The sequence below is a fragment of the Cucumis sativus genome, chromosome 5 (genome assembly GCF_000004075.3).
Source record: "Cucumis sativus cultivar 9930 chromosome 5, Cucumber_9930_V3, whole genome shotgun sequence".
Classification (NCBI taxonomy): domain Eukaryota; kingdom Viridiplantae; phylum Streptophyta; class Magnoliopsida; order Cucurbitales; family Cucurbitaceae; genus Cucumis; species Cucumis sativus.
The window spans coordinates 21,277,053-21,300,793 of NC_026659.2; the positions used below are offsets into that span (position 1 = coordinate 21,277,053).

The 23,741-nt window shown below is 32.6% G+C and overlaps 4 protein-coding genes across 5 annotated transcripts; all 4 read right to left on the reverse strand.

The window, feature by feature from the left end:
• Positions 1-1,260: 1,260 nt before the first annotated feature.
• On the reverse strand, positions 1,261-5,440 carry LOC101203838 (pentatricopeptide repeat-containing protein At1g77405). Its single transcript, XM_004149783.3, has 3 exons — positions 3,670-5,440; positions 3,394-3,448; positions 1,261-2,118 (listed from the first exon to the last, which is right to left on the reverse strand). The coding sequence occupies exon 1, from the start codon at positions 5,146-5,148 to the stop codon at positions 3,811-3,813; it is 1,338 nt and encodes a 445-aa protein (XP_004149831.1). The 5' UTR covers positions 5,149-5,440; the 3' UTR covers positions 1,261-2,118; positions 3,394-3,448; positions 3,670-3,810.
• A 2,334-nt stretch (positions 5,441-7,774) lies between these two features.
• LOC101220783 (ankyrin repeat-containing protein ITN1) lies at positions 7,775-10,891 on the reverse strand. Its single transcript, XM_004149768.3, has 4 exons — positions 10,663-10,891; positions 10,046-10,555; positions 9,518-9,927; positions 7,775-8,852 (listed from the first exon to the last, which is right to left on the reverse strand). The coding sequence occupies exons 1-4, from the start codon at positions 10,682-10,684 to the stop codon at positions 8,022-8,024; spliced, it is 1,773 nt and encodes a 590-aa protein (XP_004149816.1). The 5' UTR covers positions 10,685-10,891; the 3' UTR covers positions 7,775-8,021.
• A 3,464-nt stretch (positions 10,892-14,355) lies between these two features.
• LOC101220542 (60S ribosomal protein L35) lies at positions 14,356-15,928 on the reverse strand. Its single transcript, XM_004149767.3, has 4 exons — positions 15,789-15,928; positions 15,570-15,705; positions 15,313-15,469; positions 14,356-14,610 (listed from the first exon to the last, which is right to left on the reverse strand). Exons 1-4 carry the CDS (start codon positions 15,790-15,792, stop codon positions 14,536-14,538), a joined length of 372 nt encoding a protein of 123 aa, XP_004149815.1. The 5' UTR covers positions 15,793-15,928; the 3' UTR covers positions 14,356-14,535.
• A 1,278-nt stretch (positions 15,929-17,206) lies between these two features.
• Positions 17,207-22,904, reverse strand: LOC101203594. Of its 2 annotated transcripts, none has more exons than XM_011657041.2 (6): positions 22,647-22,904; positions 22,342-22,417; positions 21,504-21,546; positions 19,657-21,316; positions 18,321-18,474; positions 17,207-18,231 (listed from the first exon to the last, which is right to left on the reverse strand). In XM_011657041.2, exons 4-6 carry the CDS (start codon positions 21,238-21,240, stop codon positions 17,585-17,587), a joined length of 2,385 nt encoding a protein of 794 aa, XP_011655343.1. In that variant the 5' UTR covers positions 21,241-21,316; positions 21,504-21,546; positions 22,342-22,417; positions 22,647-22,904; the 3' UTR covers positions 17,207-17,584. The 2 variants fall into 2 exon arrangements, with proteins under 2 accessions (XP_011655343.1, XP_031741594.1); XM_031885734.1 differs by having other exon boundaries at positions 22,505-22,904.
• Between the last annotated feature and the right edge of the window lie 837 nt (positions 22,905-23,741).

Genomic DNA, 23,741 nt, shown 5'->3' on the forward strand with positions numbered 1-23,741 from the left:
TTAAAGTTATGAAAGTTTAGTTTAGATTTAAATTGTTTCTTCATTAGGAATAAAATTTACTTTATCTATTAATTGTTTTTTAGTGATAGGGATAGAACTATAAATCACTTAATTTAGGAATAACTAATAAGAATTAACGATATGATAGTTCATGATTTTAAAAAGATCAAAAAAGAAAAGAAAAATATATGGGATAATTCTTAGACCGTCAGATTGAATGAATAAGAAAATGCTATATAGTTTTTTCTACTTGAAAATAATAATTACCAACAGTATATATATATTTGATATATGTTGATGTGAGATTATGCATGAAAGAGTAATGTTAATGTTTTCTTATGAGATTTTTCTGTAGTATAACAGTAAAGAAAAATAACAAAAGAGATCAGCAAATCATCGAGCAAAATAGAATCAGTCCATGGTGGATGGTTTTCCAGCCAGAGTGTGATAGGCCAAGTCATGAGGGATAGAGTTACACTTGTGGTTAACCGATGGAAGCAATGAACAAAGGTATGAATCTCATTTGCATTCTCATATCATGCTTTTCCAATCAAAATATTCCAAACGACAGTTGAGGGTCTTAGTAGTTAACAATAGGGTTAGTTGGGTTAAAAAGTTAAATTAGTTATTGGAGTTCATGATCTATAAGTACATCAGATTCTCGTGCTAACACATATCGAATTAAACCTTAATGTAATGAGCGAATTTGAAACATTTAAGTTTGGTTTAGAGATTCTCATGCTAGCTCATATCAAATTAAACCTTAGTGTAATGAGCAAGTTTAAAACATCTAAATTTAGTGTAACAAGCGAATTTGAAATATCTAAATTTGATTTAGAGAGTAAAAGTTAATACTAATCGATCCAAATTCCAACTATGGTTTTGTTTGTAAGGAGTTCGATGTTAAGTGAAAATTATTAATTAAATAGTTGATATTAAATTAATATATTTGATTAAAATGTTTAACTAAATATTTTTAAAACAAATTTTATTTAAATTAATGTTACATTAAAATAATTTAGAATTCAGTTTCGGCGGATTTAGGAAAACCATTAAAATAATTGAATTTTTTAATGAAAAATCAAATTAATGGTTTTTGGTAGTTTAGTGAATAACCTAATTCATTTTCATGTTAAAACCACACACAGTCACTTTAATCCCATTAAAAATTAGTAATTAGTGTTAATTTTGTTGTCAAACCTTGAGGTAAGTTTGAGATGCATGGATCTTCTGTTTATATATAAATGGGGAAGAATTGGCTGAGACTTAAAGTTAATCTTGATTCATGTTAAAAATCTCTTTTTAACACAAAATCTCATAAACTTCAAATTCCCTTCAAATTCATCACAAATTTGGTTTCCACAACCGTTCTAAATCTTGGTTCACAAAGTGTTCGTGATCAAAGACAGCAACAGTATTGCTTCAATTTGGAACTACATCAAGGTATGTTTATAAAACTCTATTTTTCATTTCAAGATCAAACATGTTTAATCCTTCAAATTGATGTTTGCTTCAGCTTGCATGATTTGCATTCTTTCCGTTCCAACTTCGTAGTTAATTCAAAAATGATGTTTTCTCACCATTTCCAATCACATTCTCAATGTTATCATGAATCAAACCAGCATCTTAGCAATATAATTCTACTAGTCTTTATAAAGATTGAAGGATATGCTTTCTGAATGGAGGGGTGAGTCGTACTTAGCATCAATATGGCGCCTCCACAGAGCACCTGTCTCAAGCCGGTATCTCTAAATCCATTTTGCCAATAGGCATTTGTTTCTTTTTCTCAAAGTTGGCTCCAGGTCCCTCTTCGAATAGGAAGTTGAACTTGATGTCAATTGATAGAGTGTATGTTTCTTTTGTCATTGTGCCCTCTCCAATTGAATTTTCTGTATAGCTCCTCAATCCCATAACTCGTCATGGATGATATCTTAAAAAGAGGAAGGAAGTACGTGGATAGGTTGGTAAACGTGGCTTGGATGTTGGATCAAAGTGAGCCTACCTCCCTGTCAAGACACCTCTCAATTTCTCAATTTCTCAATGATAGCTCCCAAAAAGACGATGAGTAAGACCCAAAAAGGAGCTTTATCTTTAGCTATAGAAGAGTTAAAATTGCACCTGTCAACCAAAAAGAGTTAAAATTGACCATCTTTTAACTTGGGATAACGGTTAAAAGAGGAGCCAAATCATTAAGCCCTTTACATTGGATCACTCCTAATGGAAAAAATTAAGAGAAGACAACTCACAGTAAAAACACAATGGCTAAATAAATAACATTGTAAAGGCCAGAGTTGTCAAACTAAAGAGACGAGAAAGAGAACAAAAGGAGGCATTGTTGACTATATAATCGTCCTTCGAGAACTAAATACGAATCTCATCCTTAATAACGTAGTTAACAAAACTGAAGAAATGTGACAAAGCCATGAGTCGCGTCATTAGTATCTACTATAGTATCTCGACCAATAAAGGTGAACAATACACCTGCTTACAACCTTATGCTAAAAATCGTTAAGTTAGCCATCTGAAACCACCTCGACCACTTTGCAAAGGGTGCTCCATTATTCAAAGATGAATTCCCAATCTCCAAACATCCATATCCCCCATCAAAGATCTAACACGACCAACCTAATAATCTCCCCCACTCTGCATAAATTTTTTACCTATATCTCCAACCTAATAGGATTAGAGCCTAGGATTTAGAGAACTGATAGGAAGTATGGAGGAATCTACTCCAAATTAACAGAATGAAGGTGAATCCAAATACCCAAGTTCATAGGGAACAATGAAAATCTAGATGAATATGGTTCTGACAAACAAAACCTAGGATGACTTATGCTTGGAAACAGTGCTTTATTCGATCTTTAAATGTTTCAATGACTAATCAAATTGAGTTTAGCTTTATGATATTGAGTTGATTCCATCCCTTGAGGTCAGAGGTTCAATCCTCACGCTACAACTGTTGTACTTTGTTTAAGTGTTTCAATGAGGAGATAGCTTAAATAAATTCAGTTGTTTTACATCTAAAATTAGGGAAAGTTGTTTTACATCTAAGATCTAAAATTGCTTTACACAAAGTTTAAGGATCCAAACAAATCAGGAAAAGATAGTAACCTACAAAAAGAACAACTACCCAAGCATATTTACACCGAAAATTAGAACCTATTTCAAATAAAAACTTCCAGATAGCATCTATTATTGTGAAGAAAAAAGTGGATGGGAAACTGAGAAACAGGACATATCCTAGAACTCAAAATTATAAGAGGGACCATACTTTCACAGCATATAGTTTACAACCATTTTACACACCCACAAATTTAGGAGCACCAATATATAAACCAAAATGCCAATTCACATATTACATCTTTTTAATTGAAAATTCTACTTATAGCATACCTTGCATTCAACCCCCCTGAAAATCATTTGTAACCAATGATGATTTCCTTTGAGCCTATAGCACCAAATAAGGACAGAAACAAAACAAGTCATCAGCAGAGCGACCATGAGTTAAGAGAAAAAGATCGGACCATAAATGGAACTAGATAGACACAAAAATTTTAGACTTTTTTTTTTCGCATGATAAGAAACAGACAAAAGCATATATTGATGAACAAAGATAAAAAACAAAAATCCCCCCTGCAAACATATATTATCTTTGAGGAGGAGACTTACCTTGGTTAAAACCACAAGACAATTGTCACAATGGGCTGCTGAGAGTGGATGTGGAGATAATAAATTGTCAAACATGGTTTCATCCACCCCTCTTTACCTCACCGTGAAAAGTCTGGCTACTGTCTTCGTTCATTACAGGCATCAGTATCCTTTCCTTGACATAATTAGCTTGACTTTCTTTACTTCCCTATACCTATTTTCTATTCCATGTCTTATTCTTTCGTGCACGTTTTCATCTAGTAAACTTGCTTTGCCTGCTGAGTTCAGCAGATTACATACCAACTGATAGGTATACTCTCTAGGCACAGAGCCTTCCTCAAGCAACTCAAGAAGGAAATCACGGGCCTCAATTACCTTTCCTCCTTCACATAGAGCATGAATAATAGGAGTATAAGAACTGGATGTAGCAATTCCATGGTTCATCTTCTGCATCATTCTTAACATTTTGATTGCTTGGTCAATCTCGTTCACAGCACTGTAGTATCTGATGAAAGAATTGTAAGTAAGCCGATTAGGAGTGCAGCCCCTTTTGCTCATATCCTCAAACAATTCCAATGCCCGCTGGATTCTGTACGTTTTACAACATCCATCAATCAAAGAATTGTAGGTCACAACATCTGGTGAAAATCCCTTAAACAACATGATTCTAAACAAGTGATTGGCTTCCCACAACCTCCTTCGAATGGCCTTTCTGCAGCCAGTTTGCAAGCTATATTTACAATAAGAACTAATTAGAATTGTATATGTGAAAATGTCAGGTGGGCATCTAAATCCAGGCAACTCCATCTGTTCCAACAAAAACCTAGCCTTCTTGAAATTCCCAATCCTACATAAAACATTGATAACAGTATTATAAGCATAAACATCAGGCTTACAATGAAACTGCTTCATCCTATAAAATGCAGTCAGAGCTTCATTCACCAGACCTTCCTCTCCTAGAACTTTTATCAAACACGTGATGGTCGCCGTAGTAACAAGCCCACCGTTTTCCCGCCTGGACATTTCCTTCAAAAAGTCCCAAAGACCCATCAATGTATTCCCTCGAGCCAATACGCAAGCCATCTCTCTGCAAGTAATCTCGTCGTGTTGAAACCCAAAATGGGTTTCGACCCAATAGAAAAACTCCAACGCTTTATTCAATCCAAGCTTAGCCTTGAAAGGGTCCCTGTGAGCACCAGGGCCGAGAACAAGCACGTTGTTACGGAACTTGTAAGCCTCCTCTTTCAATTTCCTCTGCTTAAGAGGAGTACGATGCCGAAAACCCTTTTGGGTGCCAATAGATCGGGCTGATTGAAAAAAGAACCGAGGGACCGATCTTAGAACGTCGGAAACGGAGTCGGAACTCCATAACTGATGTGTGGTGGAAGTAGAAGCTGCAGAATGGACGTGGGTGTCGAATGGTCGGTTTTTAAGCATTGCGACCAAGATTTGGTCCACGAGACGATGGTTACTGAGACGAACAGTGTTGGGTTGCACCATTTTGTTAAAGAGCAATCGTAGAATGGGAGGAAGAAAGTTGTCTCCGAATACAATTAAATAAGCCAACTACCCCACAATTGAGTATTGGAAGTCCATCTTTATACAACTTTAGACGCCTCCCAAAGAGTGAGAATGTGAAGGTGTTTATAAATCAGACTTCATCTGTGAGTTTACTAAGTGAAAGAAATAAAATTCGATTCATATATATAATTTGAAGAATGCCTTTTTCCTGGTCGCAATGTAAAGAAGAAGAAGACGCAGTGGCAACGAACTACCACTTCTGGTTCACGAATTCAATCTCTAAGGTTCCAATGTCAAACCTATGATATGATTTTCTATTGTTTTTGCTTTTGCTTTTAATAAAGATCTCAACAAATTATTAGGATAACAAAAACAAAATGAAATTAATCGCAAAATATGTTGTTGTTTTAATATTTTGCTATTTTTTAAAATATCTTTCAATAATAATTTCTTACTCAAAGTTTTTAAAAAATGAAATTGATTCAAAAATATCTTGTGATTAAAAAAAATAGATTGATCCAAATTTTACACCATTTTTCTCACCAATTAAAATCAAAATCGATTAGGAGCAAACACGGGTCAGCAGAGACGTATACTCCTAATTTGGAAGTGTATATTATAATATAATTTAAACAATATTTTATTTTAAACAAAATATGATTGTAATATAGTAGTTGTGCTAAAAAAATATATAAGATAAAAGTAATCTAATAAATATTTAGAAAGAGCGCAACAAAGTCATAGAGAACAATTGTAATACGTATTAAAATTATAATTTTTTAAGCTATTAATTTTTTAAAACACTTTTTATAGTGTGTTTCTTATAGTACTCCTAAATAAATTTTCTGGATCTATTATTGATCACAGTTTTAATTTATTTGTCTATTAACACATAATAATAAATCACGAACCCAACTAATTTTACTAGTCATTGTCGTAATTAACATATAGTTAATTGTAAAAAAATGTAGTGATAGTCTAATAAATCTATTGATGTAAGATTTTCTTTACTTGACTAGTTATTGTTTTTGTATGTTGTAAGGAGATTTTTTTATAGCTCTCTAAGATTTCGTGGAATGGTATGTTTTAACCATGTTCAAGCTATTGATGTTGATTTGTGTATGGAAGTTTTAATTTTAATCAATTTTGATTTCCATGGATATTATGAAAAATTATACAAACAACAAATTCAAAAAATAATTTTAAATTATTGTATATTCATATATTGATAGAAATATTCATATATATCGATGAAAATTTTAAAATATACTTTTAACTTAAAGTTTTTAGTTTTTATTTTGTGGCTAAAATATTTAAGGTAAAAATTGTATTATTGGAAATATTTTTGAATTTTTTTACAAGTTTAAAGGTATTTATGAAACTCTTCCGTACTTTAGGAGTATTTTTGTAACAAAGTTTCCAAGCAAAATTAATGGTAAGGATACTTTTGAACAATTTTTGAAATTTTAAGAACATTTTTTTAAAATGAAGGTTGTGGGCTTTTTTTATAATTTAGTTAATAAAAAATTGTGAATAATTCTTTAGAATATTTTTTTGGTTGATTTTTTTTCTTCACAATATTTGTGAGAGAGTACTCAAACCTATGATCTTTATGAACGGTTTGGATTGATGAAATAGGAATGGAAATGAGTATGACATAACCATGTATCATGCACTTGTGATTTTGTAGTTTAGGCATATGAATAAGCTATTTGCATGCGTCATTTATGTTCACTAACCGAAATAGAGTAACTTAATTGATATTAATTTTAAAAAAAATAATACAAAATATTTATTTCAATAAATCAATAATAATTTATTTAAGTATTTATAAGCTTAATTTTTAAAACCAATATTATAATCTATAGAAGTTTGTTTTGAGTATGGGGTTTTCTAGTTTTTTAAAAATAATTTGATTTTCTTCTGGAGTTGACTTCCAAGTCAAAATTTTAAGACAACAATTATTGGTTGGCAAAATAACATTTTGGTCGTCTCTATATTTTTAGCAATTTAGTCCCTGTTATTTTAACCTTTTTTTTTTGGTAATATCTCCTTAGTTTTTGTGTTTGTGGTACCAGAAGAAGGTAATAACCAATAAAGGAAAACCCATCTTTCACTCTTTCACTCTATCTCACTCTCATCCTCACCCAAACTTCACCTTCCCTCTCTCCGCACCATTCCTTGCCTGTGCCTTTTTGCCTCTTCTTTTGCCATTGAAATAGAGCAATTTGAGGATAGATAAGTAAAGAGATCCAGAAGAGTTTTTGCCCTTCAATCGATGTGATATTGTAAGAATTATGGTGTTCATAGAAAAGAAGTAACGATGGAGAAGAGAGGTGGGGAGATGGGTGAGTTAGAGGAGGGAGAGAGGGGAGAGGAAGGTAGAGTGGTAACAATGGAGATTGTTAGTTAAAGAAAGAGGAGGGGGGGAGTTGAAAATGGAGACCCACGTCCACATCTCACACACACAAGTTAGAGAAGGTCTGGTTTTGTTTCATTTATTGCCCTTTCATATGTTAAAATGGTGAAAATATTTTTCTCTTACCTTCAAAAATGGAAGGAAGCTTTTAAACTCAAAAATGTTTGTTTCAAAATGGTTAACTAATTTTATCTTTTAACTTTTCAACTTTTATCTCTATCTCTGAAATCGACAAAAACCAAACGAACATAGGACCTAATCCAACAATTCCATTTCATCCACACATCTCTAACTATGAAATTTACATGCTTCCTTCATGTAAATTGGTATCAATAAGTTATCAATCTTATTGAAACAGAAAATTAACTTTAACCATACATATACTTACAAACTGGGTTTGAGCAAAACACCAAACAGTTGGCTTTATCTAATTCTAAAGAGCATAAATTCTATCAACTTCTGAATTTGAAAAGTCAGAGTGATGCCATGAGTTTGACCCACTTCTTCTATTACTCTTTTCCTTCTTCCTTACGGATCTTCTACTCTTAGATTTCACAACATAATATGTCATCGTCCCAAGAACACCAGCCATAATCACACCCCCAACCACTGTGATCACAGCTGCAGCCCATCTGTATTTATGACCAACCACGATGTACGATGATGCCATGAATGCGACCGAAGTACAAACAGAAGCCAGCCACATGAGTTTGTTTATGATTTCCACGACTCGTCTTTCTGCTTTTGTCTCACCTCTAACTAATGTAATCTGCACCACCACCACTGCCAACGACGTAAACAATGCGATTGCGTTGAAGATGAAGAAGATTTTGAAAGAAATGGTGCCGACTACAACAGCTGTTCCTTGATCCGTGTCGCCACCAGGTACTGTGAAGATGGCTGCAAAAGCAACTGTGGCAAAAAGAACAGCCACCACCGTGACCGAATTGGTCGCGTTGTTGATTCCTTCCCTGTGCAGCTTTCTGAGCTCTTTAGAGATGTTATGTACATTTTTGTTTGTTTTTCTGGTTTGTTCAAGCTGGGTATGAACATCTTTCTTAATTTGAGTCACTGTGTTCCGCAACTCGTCTCGTGGTTGGTTCAGTTCGTTGGCTCTCACAGCACCATAACGAGAAAGAGAGTCCTTGATTTCTGATGATTCTTCTGAAAGAGGAAGCTCCTCAGCTATGTCAAATGCAGTTTTGTGGTCTCTGGATAATGCATTCACATTGGTATCTGGGAGAAGCAATAGCTCTTGCACTATCTACAAAGTTGAAGTGAAGGATGAGTATTTAGAGATCCATTAGTATGAATACAATCACATTCCTAACAATCTTATTCCAAAATTCCTCTTTTCTAAGACTTCATTTGCTGTTCAATTTTTTAGAACTAAACTTCTAAAGTACACTTTCAGTATGAGTTCTTTTGTTTTGTTATCTACTTTGAACTTCTAAAGTACACTTTCAGTATGAGTTCTTTTGTTTTGTTATCTACTTTGTATCAAAATCTATCTCAAGTTCTAAAAGAAATTGTTTTTGTTTATATAATTTGGTTAATAATTCAACTCTTGCTTTAAGATGAAAACCATGGTTAAGATAATATAAGAGAACAAGTACAATTTTAGAAAACCAAATGGTAATGAAGCTGAGCCTAAGCTTTTCATTCAATGCCAATGTTCCAGCCTACCAAACATTAGGTCCTCCTTTCTTATTGTATGCCAAACCTAATAGTATTAAAGAGTCAAAACACGTTGCATTTGAACAATCTCATTTCCAAACATCTCATTTCAGAACTTTCATTTCAATAACAGTATTCTAACTTCCATTAAAATACTTAAATATGAAACTGAAAGATTGAAAAGATATCTAAGTTATCAAAACTATAAAGATAAACAAGCCAGTATCCACAAAGGTGATTCAGTTAAACTACCTCAACCCGCTTTTTCCTTGTGGCAACGTGCAGCGCGGTGTTACCGAATTTATCAGGAAGCATTACAATGGCAGGGTCTGCTTCAAGGAGTAACTTCACGACATCACGGCTCTGCCCTTTGACAGCCATGTGCAGTGCAGTTTGGCCCTTCTTGTCATTTTTTCGAGCTAAATGTGGATCTTTGCTAAGTAATAGTTTTACAATTTCAGTATGACCAGGGCGCACAGCAAAATGCAATGCATTTTTACCATTAGATCTACAAATCTCTAGCAGGTTACGATCTTTGTTAAGCAATTCCTCAACTACGGCTGTATGGCCCCTTGCTGCAGCAGTAATGAGTGGAGTCGCATTCGACGGTCCAAAGGTTTGGCTTAAGGAAGGTTCATGTTCAAGCAGCACCTGAACAATTGCTGCAATTCAAATTAACATATATTATTCACGACTTTCCCCCTAATTTCCTAGTGAAGAAGATGAGATCCAACCCTAGGGCAAAACATTACAAAAGGAAGTTGAGATCAAGATCATTACCATGGTGTCCTTGACTTGCAGCTATATGCAACGGATCGAAAGCAGACCTGTTCTTCGTCGTAAGTGTTTCTTTATTCGAATACTTCAATAGCTCCTTAACAACCTCTATATGTCCTCTTTCTGCGGCGGTGAACAGAGCCGTTTCTCCCAATTCGTTGACCTCGTTCACTACTAACGATCGAACCTCAGCAACTTCCGCATCAAAATCCGCACCACTGAGATTTCTCACCATCTGTGAATCAATATCATCAAGAATCTGCTTCACGGCGGCTAGATCTCCCCGTTGCGCAGCTAGATGAAGCTCAGTATCGTTGTGCCGTCCAGTCACTTGTTTCACGTACTTCTTCTTCCCGGCTTGGTCCATCCGCTTCCCTGAATTGGATAGAACAAGAGCCGGAGCCGTTGCAGTCGACGACGGCGATGGCGATGGCGATAACTCAGCCAGAGGGTTTTGATTTGATGATAAACTCAAAATCCCCTTCTCTAAATCACCAGCGCCATCCACTAACACTACAAAATCCAAAAAACAAACAAAATCCGATTTCAAAGACCAAAAAAAACAAAAAGTAAATCAGAAAAACAAAAAAACAAAAAAAAATCGAAAACAGTAAAGTCACCTTGAGCTGAAGAACTGCCCATCAGAATTGAAGAGATTCGAAGCCCTGAAAAGGTTTAAATGGGGGAATTGAGAGCTCAGATTGTGGGTGCGAAGTTAGTGAGAGAGATGAATCCTTTCAGATAAAAACAATCTGAGGAGGAAAAAGGAGACCAGAGGAAAGCGCTTGGAAATGAAGTCGAAGAATTTAGCTTTTTTTCTTTCTTTTGTCTTTCTTTTTCTTTTTAAATGAAAAAATAAAAGTTCATTTCATTTATTTCAACTCTCCACTGTTCTTCGTCGTACTACTTGCTGCTTACTACTCATTGCCGCAAAAAACCTTACCGGTTGCCGGTTGGTGGAATCTTCCCTACAAATTGCAAAAACCACTCTACTTTTTCCTTCAATTATAACCTTTAATTTTAACATTTAGAAATTTAGTCCTTTAATGTTAATTCTTTTTATTACTGTTTGTCTTAAAATAAAATGTTTCGTTATTTGTAACATTTTTAATCTAAATTTTGAAAACATATTCATATATTTCATTTTAAGATCATATTATTATTGTTTAATCAATTTTGGTCCAAATTAATTTAACCGATTAAATTTAAGATAACCAAAAAAACGAGAAAAGAACGTTGAATTTAGTGTTATGATTATTAAAGAAAAACTATTTTAAATGATAATTTTTTAAAAAATATTTATATATACAATAAAAACATCACAATCTTTTATGGAAAACAACACAAAGTGTCTATCTATATCATAATAGATACAAATAATAGTCTATTACAGTTCATCATAGATAGATACACGAATAAAATAGTATATTGAATCGGTTCAATGTAGTAGGAGTGTTCACGGTTTGGTTCGGTTTGAAGCTGAAATCGCATGGAACTACTCACATGTGTCAAATCGAATCGAAATCGAACAGTTTATGTATAAAATATTAGAATCGAAATCAAAGTGCATAAAACATTGTTATGGCTTTAGTTATTGAATCCCATGCCTTAAACGGCACCATGTGACATTAGGATGAAAACTTCTTCCTTTAATTAATTAAACATAATCAAACTGCATAGGAAACGATTGAACCGCGTGTATACAACTTTTTCAACATTATGCAATGAAGTATAATTGAAAAGAGTGAATTATGATATTATTATTTTGTGAAGGAAAGCAGTAGCAGCCCAATTGACTTGAGCATTCAGTTGCCGGTTGACTCACTCACACAATATTATTTAATGTTTCATTCAATCAATTATTTTCCTATGGATATCAAATTTAATATGGTGTGTTCTATTTATTAATCTTCAAAAAATTGTGCACTGTTTTTTCTAATTTATTAAATATTGTCTTTATTTGAATTTATAACCTCATCAATTGAACATGAATATTTATAAGGTCATTCTCTGATGTGATTTGGAAATGTATAATAACTTTATATTTCATATTCAATCTATCTATATTATATCCTTGTCTTCAATATTTACAACATCTAATTTGTATTATTCTTTGTTTACAAGTTTGTTATATAAACTCTCAATATTAAATATTAAAAATGATATATTTGTAAATTACTATAACAATATCTATATCTCAAATTAAAATCAACTTAATTATTAACCAAAACAGTTGTTTTTAAAAAAGAAAAATTAATTATCCATATATTGGTTTGAGAGTGAAAATAATGTAACTAAGCAAATTTTCTAAAATTTGTTCGTTGATATTGCTATTTGACAGGAAAAACTATAAAGCTTGAATTTCAAGATTGATATGAGTATTTTAATCTTTGTGTTTTTAAATGATTAGAAAATTTATTCGTTATTAAATATGTGTTTGTGTTGAGGTGAGAAACTGAAATATTTTATACCAACAGTCGACTTGTTTGACCCTTGATGAACGAAAACATTTTAGAAGGATAGCAAAAGAATCAAAATATAGCCAAACTTTAGTATATTAGACCTGTCAAATTTATTATAACTTGCCATAATTCTCCAATATTTTTAACATCGTTTTTTTTTAATATTGTTTTTTTTTGGGAAACTAAATATTTGTATAATAAGTAAGACAATTTTAAGAATAAAATTAAACATGCAATATCATACCAATAAAATATAACAAAATTATTGATGATAAATTTTATAATTGATAAAATCTTATTTGCAACCTGGATCATCGATAATAGATTTGTATAATTAATAGACTATAAATTATGCTATATTTATGACTATATTATATATATTATATAATATATAACTATTAAATAATTATCAGCCGCCATGGATATAGAATGAAGAATAACATGGAGGGAGGAGAGAAAAAGAAGATGAAAAAGACATTTTTATTTATTTATGACAACAAACTTAAAATATAAAAAAAAATTATATTATATTATGGTAAGGAGTTTGAAAACGATAATAAAAGAATTATTTAGAGGACTCAATATACTATAAAGTTAAACTAAAACCTGAACCATATCCAAGACTAACTATATTATTTAATATGGTTATGTTTAACAACAATAGTCTTACAAATAAGTTTTAAAAATAAGTTCCATATTGGGTTATTAATTTTACAAATTTTTGTTGTTAAGGTAATGGTGGGAATTTATGAAGTTTGAACAAATTTATTTTGTTAATATTTTCTAGAAAAGGGCAAAAAAAGAAAAATGAAAGTTGTTTATAGGAAGAAGCAACTTGGAAAGTACTTCATGGATTCAGAATTTGGGTTAGGTTTTGACCATACAACACAATTGTAGCATCTGCCTTAATTTCTTCTCCTCACGTCAACAAAATATAATTAATAAACACATTCATTTTCCACACCTTTTCAATGTTTGTTTTACAACTAAATTTATCATTTCTTAAACAGTCTATTATTTTACTAATATTTTGTTTATTTTCCTACTATATAATTTGAAACATTGATTCTCTACTGTAAGGTTGTTCAATAAAACTATATTCTAATTTAGGGTGGATTAGTTCATCAACTCAACACCGTTTTTTATTAGAAAATTTGGAATATTAAAACTTACATCAATTTAAGCCCCCAAAATTAATAGTTGTATCAAATGAAATCTTTAAGCTTTAATAAAGACACATAATGGATACATACAAGTTCAAGAACAAATTGATACAATTATTAAAATTTAAGTTAATACAATTCCCAAAGCTAAGGGTCTAAATTAGTACCATAATTAATCCAAGACTTAAATTGATACATACTCCAAGTTAATGCTATAAATTAAAATTATGGTTCATTTATTACAAAACAATTAACATGGGAATTATTGTAAAATATAGCAAAAAAGAAAATAATAATAATACACTGAATGGAGTTTATCAATGATTGATCCTATCAATGGAATCTTAAATAGTGACATATTTTGATTGAAAATGTGCCTATTGATTAAAGCAAATTTCAGAACTTTTTTGGATGATTTATTCTCCCACAATTCTTAACAACACTAAAATCATAAGAAACTACATAATTGAAGATCTTAAAACAATTAAATGAATGATTTCACATACTAACAGTTTCTTTAGTTCCATATTGATTTCAAGTCATCATTCCACAATGAACACTAATTCAATATGTTCAAACAATGCCAAGCACACAACGAGATGACTAAGTTAAAAAAGAAATGCATGCTAACGAGCAAAAAAGGTACTAAAGGAACAAGTTTTTTTTGGACAGAAAAAGAATAAGTCAATAAACAAGAAAAAAAGGCTATTAACTGTCAAAATTATATAATCGTCAATGAAAACGAAACATCTTGGTTTAGGGAGAAATACCTCAAGAGTATTCGACATAAGATTACGAGACAAAACTTGCCAACAAAACTGGTTTGATGTTGCATATAAAAATGGACTACCAAATATAATACTGACCACTACACCTTAATAGCATATTTCCTCAATGGAAAGTACATTTCTTTCTTCTTCTGTCTCTCAGTTTTCAAAGACGCCTGCATCAGAAAATGGAATCATTCAACAAAATGGTCGAACCTCAAAAGAAATCTAAATAGAAAAAAATGGCCTGCCGCCAATACGTTCAAAGCATGATAATTGCATCATTAGAAAATAAATGAGGGTAAAGTTTTTTATAAATATATCAGTCAGTATAACTCAAAACCTACCAATACTCAAAAGTATCAAATCTTAGAACTCAGAGTTGTACAAGGATGAAAACTTGAACTTAAGAAATCATAATTCTAATAAATGAAGGTCCAATTTGATAACCAAAAATTAATCTCATAAAAGCAAAAATCCCTACAAATTGCTTTCAAGAACCCAAAAAAGTATACTTTGTTTCTGATATTTGACAAGAATTCGTAGGTTTATTCAAGGATAAAAACCATTGCAGGGATAGTGGACACAAAAAAGCAAAAAAAAATTTTAAATGACTGATGAAACATTCTTAACTTCAACAATATATATGAATGATTTAAACTAACAAACCCATCCACAATTCATATATGAAAATGATAGCATTTCCATTAATAACAAGTAGTTCCGCCATTCTTTTTTTCTAGGGATCGTAGAAAATCTCACATTGGCAACAATTACACATAAAATCCGTAATAAAATTCAATTAAAAAGTTAAACGAGGAACATACAAAATCAATTTGGACTGAAATTAAACGACGGATAAAGAAGAAACAATTTACCTGGTGCTTGGTGAGCCTTCTACGAATGGCCCTGGTCTTCTTTGGGCGCAGATCAAGAGGTAAAAGCTTCTTCTTCTTGTAAGCTTCCCTCAACGCCGCCTTCTGCTTCTGAGAAATTACTGTCAATACTTGAGCTATCGACAATCTCACTACCTTGCTGCAATTTTTTTTTTTAAAAAAGCATAGAACAATAAGATAAACAAAACAATGAGATGCATTACGGAACTAAAAAACACTCAAAAGGAAAAGAGAATCACATTTTGGATAGCTTGTTCGGAGCACCGCCGGTAACTTTGGCGACACGAAGGAGAGAAAGCTCAGCCTTAAGATCCTTAAGCTGCAACAAGAGATCTGCCTTCGATTTCTGCCTCAACTCATGAACCTTGATCCTCGCTACAAACCAGAAACAGCAAATTGAATAACAAAAATTTCAAATGTCTGATCTAGATTAAGATAAGATTTGATTGAGAATGTACCCATTTCGTATCGTGCGGTCTTCGAGTCGGCGGAACCCTAGAAGAGATGGAAGAGGTGATACTGAGAAAACTAGGGTTTTGGCGCACGAGAAGAAGGTTATCTTATTATAAGTATATTATTTTATTTCCCAAATTTGCCCTTTTAGGCCTGAAAAGTGAAACCAAGGGCGGGCTTAAAGCCCATCAAATATATCGGCCCAATAAGGATACAACTTTTTTTTTTTTCTTTTCTCTATTTATTTGGAGTTAATTAGATGAATATTAGTATTCGTTAATCATGTGTTGCCTTTAAAATTGACGGTGAATTTAACCCCAACAAAAAATGATGGTGAAAATACGTCATGGTTTGAAGGTCGATGTTGATGAAAATATGAAGGTCCCGGATGTATGAAACTATCCCAATAGAAATTTTGAAAAACTTCATAAAAATTGATTGGTTTGTATGGAACTTTGACTCTAACTTAATTAGATTTGAAGTTCTTAACGATTGTTTTCCATAATCAACACGATCTTTGAAACATTTTTCTTTATTGTTAAAAAACTATACGATTATGTACCATGATTGTAGTACACGATGGTTCAAGAGAAGATTATTCATATGAAAATAGTTGCAAATTTAACAATTAGATTCAAAATAATTAAGTATATAACAACATTTTAAAAAATTTGTAAATATAGCAAAAATTGTCAAATTCTATCACTGATAAAAGTCTATTACCGATAGACCATATTGCAAATATTGGTCTATTACTGATATACTCATACGAGTCTATCTGCAATACAAGTCTATCATCGATAATTTTACTATATTTGCAAAAAAAAATTAATTGTTGCTACCTTCTTAATTATTATTGCTAAAATGGTCATCAATTACAATTACCATATTTTTATGTGCGTATGTGGATGTCGGGTTGATTTGACATTTTTTTGTATTTTTTATTTTGGTAAATATTTGAAAAAAATGAAGAAAAGAAATACAAAGTTAAGTTAATTAGTTCCTAACTATTAATATTTTTGTCAAAATAAGATTCATTAAAGGATGTTAGGAGGAAAAGTTCGATTTCCCATCTTATACTAAATACTCTTAAACAACTAGTGGCACATGTCATTTAATTTAAAAAGAACAAATATGCTAATTTAAAATTCGAAGTTTATTTAGTGCATGCATGTGTCATTTTCAATTGTAACCAACTTGATACAAAGGGTTAAAATATTGAAATTAGAAAAATGATCTAACCATTAAAATCAATGAAAAGATGTGAACAATGTTCAATATAAATTCAACTGGATTAAAAATTATGTAAAAGGATGAAGGAATGTTAAATGTTTGATCCATAAGCTTTACACAGAAACTCACAAACAAACTAAGAATTCAGACATAATTTCACTCAAGAATATATATGATAAGACAATGCTACTTTTAGAAACTGATGTCAACAATGAATTGCAGCAAATTCTCTACTTAACAAAAAAAAGAAGAAAAAAAAAGAAACACAAAGGTTTGTACACAAATACATATAACTCAATCTGCCACAGTTGGCATCATAGACTTCGGGTCTTTGATGTATCAAAATAATATCAATCTGTCACACTTGACAACAATAACCTATGGTTCCCCTCATGAATAAAAGAATACAGTAAACATTCTTCAGACACTTCAACTGGATCAAAACTGTTTCCTATACACAAATATATGACTCTCTTTTTCTTTTTTAAAAAGGAAAAGAAAAGAAAGAAACAAATCTCTATGTTTTCTATGCTAATGTTTTATCCATGACTGCTATAAATCATACCACTCAACATAATTCAATGCTACCAAACTCTGCAACAAGTTCATTGACCAACAATATCTCTAGCTCTCTACAGATAGAATTAATCTCATCTCCAAGGTCTATCCATTCAATCTCCTTTCCAAACTGCTTATCTACTAATTCCTTGTTCACTTCTCTTTCTTGGCTATCCAGCAGGATCCATAGCTCTTCCTCGATCATTTCGTGATTAAGCAATGGCCGAAATCTTCTCGATACAGGCTTTGCCCATTCGGGCACACCAACAAATGACTGAAAGAGTTCTGCTAACCCAGAATTTATTCTGTCAAAGAGAAGCTTTCTTTCTGATCTCCTCCAAGAAATTTGTTCCCCAAATTTCTTCTCTAAGATCTCAAAGACTGCAGGGCTGATCACGTGTTGTTCTTGATTGTGCCATGAAACAGAACCCATCTCGAGGTTTTTACAATGTAAGCTTGCCTCACTCAATACATCAACAAGGTAAGAAAAAGTTCTACTATCTTTGAACTTGAATGTGCTCATAATGTCATCAATTTTGTCTGAATTGCATATTGATCCTTCTCCACTATCATCGTCACTTGATACGAACAAGTCATGTCCTTCTGAGTTAGTTCCCGGGGAATCCGACATCAGAAGTTCAAGTTGCATCACTAAATCTACAACCAGAATGTATTAGATGAGGATGGAGCGAGTTTTTAAGAAGGCATGAACTTGAAAGTGAGAATAGAGCCATAAGATAGGTCACCTCTACTATTAATCCCCGGGGATTCAGAACTGAATAATGTTTCTTCTTTAAAAAGTGGTTCAAGGACTGAAACTGGGCTAGGTTGAAAAGCCTCCTCCAAACTCACAATAGAATCTCTCTCTTTGCTAGGGTAGTGATCAAAGGCAAGACCTTCCTGAAATTTATTTTTAGGTAAACAAATGTTAAACCACAAAGGACATAGAAACCTGTTGTGGATAAAGAAGTATTGGAGTACAATGGGAAAATGATACTACAAGAAACAGGGACATACACTACCAAAAGAAAATGTACTAACTACAAACATGGACAGATAAAAAATCACACATCAGGAAAAAAAACTGAATACCTTTGAACAGAGAAATGTGAATATGAGATGGCCAACTATTCAGAAAACTTGTTTTACAAGAGAATTTTTCATAAGTGATCTGAAATAACGGAAGGCAGGAAGAATTCAAGTCCTCTCAAGCCAAACGGGAATGCAAGAAGCACTTCCAATTGGAAAAAAGGTGTACGTATAGTTGTTACATGTGAACTTTGAAAGAAGTCAAATTGCCAATAAGCATAGAATGAAGTTGAACACTCATTGGTATAACATAAATCTAGGTTCTGAAATGTTCCATCTAGTTAGAGTAGAAGAATCATAGTGCTCTGTAATGTAAAGAGAAGTCAAATACACCCAGATGACCATCTTGAAATACTTTACGGCAGCTTGAGTACACTACTTTACCATGTCTAAAGTCCAAGCAATCAGAACCAGACCAAAACTATGATCTATTTATAGCTGTCTAAAGGACTTGGTCTATTAAAAAATTCGAGATTATTGGTCCCTCAAATTTATACTAAGTGAAACGTTTTACACAAGAGAGTTAACTGGTTCAGTTGAATTTCCAATTCTCACTTCCTCAAGTGGGCATTTCTTCTGACACTGAAGTTACTGGTGTTTAGTCTTTCTGAATGCTCAAAAAGAAATTCAGGCACATATATCTATAGCTTATAAACTTGGCTGTGCATTGATACCATCTTTGAGAGACATCCAAAAGGTTCTTCTTTCTGGACAGAAGTATTTATTTCTCTTGTTATAATTATCTATACCCACCTTCACTTGGAAGGTAGGCCTAAACCATTTAGCTTTGTCCAACTGTAGGTTGCAGAATTTAGTAAAAAAAAAAAATACACTCCTACTAGACAGAAGTAAAATAAATTTACCAATTTCAATAAATTCAAAGTTAATCAGCCAATAGGATTATAGAATACAGAACGCAATTAGAAGAGAGTATGCTCCGAAGTGATAACTATTGCGATAATATTTTGAGCTTAATAAGGGAAGATATGGAACCTGTTGGATAGAGGTAGCTTGATTTCCTTGTTTGACAGGAATGTTTTGTGTGCAGAAAACAACTTTGCTCCTTGGTGGTAGACAGTTTAAAGAATGTTGATCACAAGGGTCTTTCTTCTTAACTGTGGTCTTCGGATCACCACCAACCATACAGCCATCATTGTCAAAATGATGGCTTGCTGAATCAGGGCAAGGAAAAATTTTCAATTTCTTAGAGCTTAATTTCAAGGTAGGTTTTGCAGCATCCTTTTTATTGGAACTTCTATTCAATGGATTGCACTGTAGCCAAGTACCAGGGCCTTCATGCTTTAAGAACCATGTATTCAGGGCCTCGTATCTGCTCCTTGTTCTAGATCTAGTGGTCACCGTGGACGTAGAATCAAATCTCAATCTATGAAATTTTTTATCGAGTTCATCTAGTCTCTTAACCTTCCAGCTCAAGCACAAAGGACTGCCAGAATGCAAATGTTCCTTATCTGAACAAACATGCTTCTGGAAATCATACTCAACAGGTTTGCAATTCAAATCACTGGGCAAAGTTGCATAACGAGGCACTGTCGGCATTTCATTCATTTTCCTACCTTGTGTAGATGGCATCAAGTTCGCTGTCTTCCTTTGTTCTTCTATGACTTTCTCCCCGGATTCTCTGGCCTTGTATGACTCAACTGAAAAGCAGCAGGAATGCTTGGATTCTGCCGTCCAATTAGATAAACTGGCTTTGTTTCTACACACATTGTCATATATGGTTTCTGATCTTGAGGTCTTCAGATGCAAATTAAAGAACTCACGCCTCATTGTTCTCCTACTTCCATCCAAAATACTTGAAACTTGAGATAGTTGCTTGATGGGCTCCAGTGACACCGTAGTCCTTTCTTTTTCTTTAGCAATATTCTTTCCATTTTGAGAATTATGACAACCTTTGCATTTATCAGTAACTAAATGTGAGCCTTTCAAAGAATTTGGTGGAGAGGAAGAAAAACCTAGCTTATTGCTCCACTCTAAAAAAGGTCTTGAAGACTTCAAAAGACATAGATCCTCTGACAAGTGTGCCTGTCCTTGTTTCCTGTCCTTAAATTTAGTCCCTGCATCATTATTTCCTTCTGTCAAATTATAATGTGCTGTTGAAACACTCAGTCCACTTTTGGCCTGGTGGAATAAAGAATTTTTTCCTCTTGTAGGTCTTGGTGAGATATCCATAGAATCTAGAACCTCTGGTAAATCTTGAAAACCCTTTGAAGTTTGTATCACCTTACCGGTTGAAAAGTGCTTTTCATGTCTTGTAAGTGGTGTATATGCGGCTGATAAAGTAGAATCTGCCTCCTCCCGTTCCCATAACTTGGTGCAGCGGCTAAAGTTATTTTCTACTTTGAGAGAATTGAAAAGTTCTGTTGGCTCTTCAATTGTCATCCTAAATGGATGACATCTGGAGGGGTATTTCTTCTTCGAGATTCCAATGGATGCAACCCTTTGTAAATAATCATCTGAAAAAACTTTAGAATGTCTTGAAGCAGGGTGCTGAGATTGACTCTCATCAAACCCCATCAATGCTTCAAGAACACTAGCTGTATGCTGTCTAGGTTCCATCCGGAGAAACTCTACCAACAAAACTTTATGGTCGACAACCACCGACCTCAAGTAGTACTGAAAATAAAATTATTGTCTGCAAAAACCCATTAAGAATATTTCAGGTAAAGGAGGAAGAGATAGAGAGAGAGAGAGGTTCATGTGTCTTAAGTTCAACAACCAATTGTCCCCCTTTGAGACAAAAAGCTTATTAAAGATTATTAACTATCAAAATGAATTATATAAACGTATCAATTACAAAAGCAGAATATTGAAAAGCTTACTTTGTCTTCCCGTGATTTCTAGGTTCCTCAATCTCTCTGCTTCCTGAATACGGTAACAGTACATTTTAATAAGCTTTAGAAGTGATTAAAAGAAAATTAAAAGCAAAGGAAACAAATGTAAGTGTGTGAAAGAGAATAAATTTGCAGCATAATCAAAAGAACAAGAGAGTATTATAAGAAGTACTTCTCAAATAGCTACATAAAACTTTTATAGAAAACAAAAAACCAAAAACCAGTAGCCTCCCATTCCCATGCTTACATAATTACATAGGGTCTTTTTATCCATAACTGAAAACAATTCCGTTTTTCCACCAAAGCCAACAAAAAATATGTTCTAAAAGAGAAAAAAACTGATAAGAAGAACCAACTAAAAACCAGCAGATTCATCGTCCAGTTCCATAAATGATAAGAAATGGACCATTCGGATAAATAAATATAACACAGCAAGTAATCAACCTGTGAAGAAAACACCATTTCTAACACCTTATTTCTGGTCAGCAATCATTGGAGTAAAAGAAAAAAAAAAGAATTAAAAGGAAAACAAACATAAAGTAATTCATTAATGAAGGCATCAACATGCTGTCATAATATCAGATTTATGGTTAGAATAGCAATTCCAGTACACAACTTACAAATTCCCAGCAACAACAATAAAACAAAATCATTGAAACGCCATAAAAAGCATAACCCACTTGAATATCAAAAGCAACAAAAACAAAAAAGCAAACCCAGAAACGTAATCATTGAATTTGATTTAAATAGTAACAAAAAAAAAAAAAAAACAGAGAAAGCAAACCCAGAAATCAAACAAACATAAGACAAAGAAGGAAATTCAAACCTTCCTTCAAAACCCTTCTCATAAAAAAGCTGATCTTAGGCTTTCCTGATAACCCACCACACAAAACTTCCATCATCTGCAACAAAACCAACAACAAAAGAGAAAACTAAAGAACCCTCCAGATAATTCTTAAGAGCCACCACTAGATCAAGTCGAAACCCACTTCCTAAATTTGCTGGTATGAACAAGAAAGCGAACAAACCAGCCAAGTGGGCAAAGCAAAACGCAACTGAATCGAAAGAATTTCAAGTCAAACAGTAATTGAAAAAGTTTGCTTATAAATTATAGTGAAAAAAGAGAGAAACCCATAAAGAGAGGTCGGTAGAGGAAATCTGGAAGATGGGTACTCGATGATTTTGGTTGCTAAACAATACTGAAAGTTGAGGGAAAGGAAAGAGGCGCGATGGAGAAAGGAAGATGGGGGAGAAAATGATGGGATATATGAAATAACAGTGTGAAAGTTTAGGAAATTGATGTATTTTGGGTATTTTTTCGATATCTTTTTCTCTGAATTTCTGATTGTCGTATTCGGATTCAGAAAATTACGCGCCAACTTATGCATTTACGTTTGTCAGCAACTGCACAATCCTCCTTCACAGTTCATCTCAACTTTTTTTTCTTTCCAATTTTATATTTCTTTGCCTTTTTTCTTTTCTTTAAGAATAATAAAAATAAACAATAATCACTCAAATAACAAATATTAATGCAAATTTAATTTTAGAATATTCTTTCCAAACAATAAGAATTTCGGTATACAAAATTATATACATATATATATATAGTTGACCATTTATTTTAATTATACAATGTAAAGGAAGGTTAATATATATATATATCAAATAAATAAGAACAAAAACCTAAAAATTGGGATGTCGGGAATCTCCAAAACTCTTTTGATGCTATTGAGCATCCTAAGATATAAAAGAAAATCTTCAAGATATCTTACAATACTACAACGTAGTTTGGATGTCCAGAACTCGTTGAAAATTTAGAAAGTTACACATACCAAAATATTGAAACTATTTACAAAATATAGTAAATTTATCAACTTTTTTATATCTAATTTGAAAATTTTGCTATATTTTATAGTTAGATTTTTTTTGGTGCAATTCATAACAATTTCTCTATAATTTGATCTTTACAATCTTATAAAATCTGTATAGATAATTCTATATGAATTATTTACAGACTATTTTATGAACTTTGTATCAAGGTATAATGATTAATTATGGAATTTTATCGAATCATATCGACCAAAGTTTATATATTTTCACAATTTACAAGAGCAAATCTTCAATTTTAACCATTTTTCTTTTATTATGATTTCACTGTGAATTTTTAGTTGAACTCTAAAAATAAGACTTTTTTTTAATTATGTTAAATTAAAGACATCAATCCGT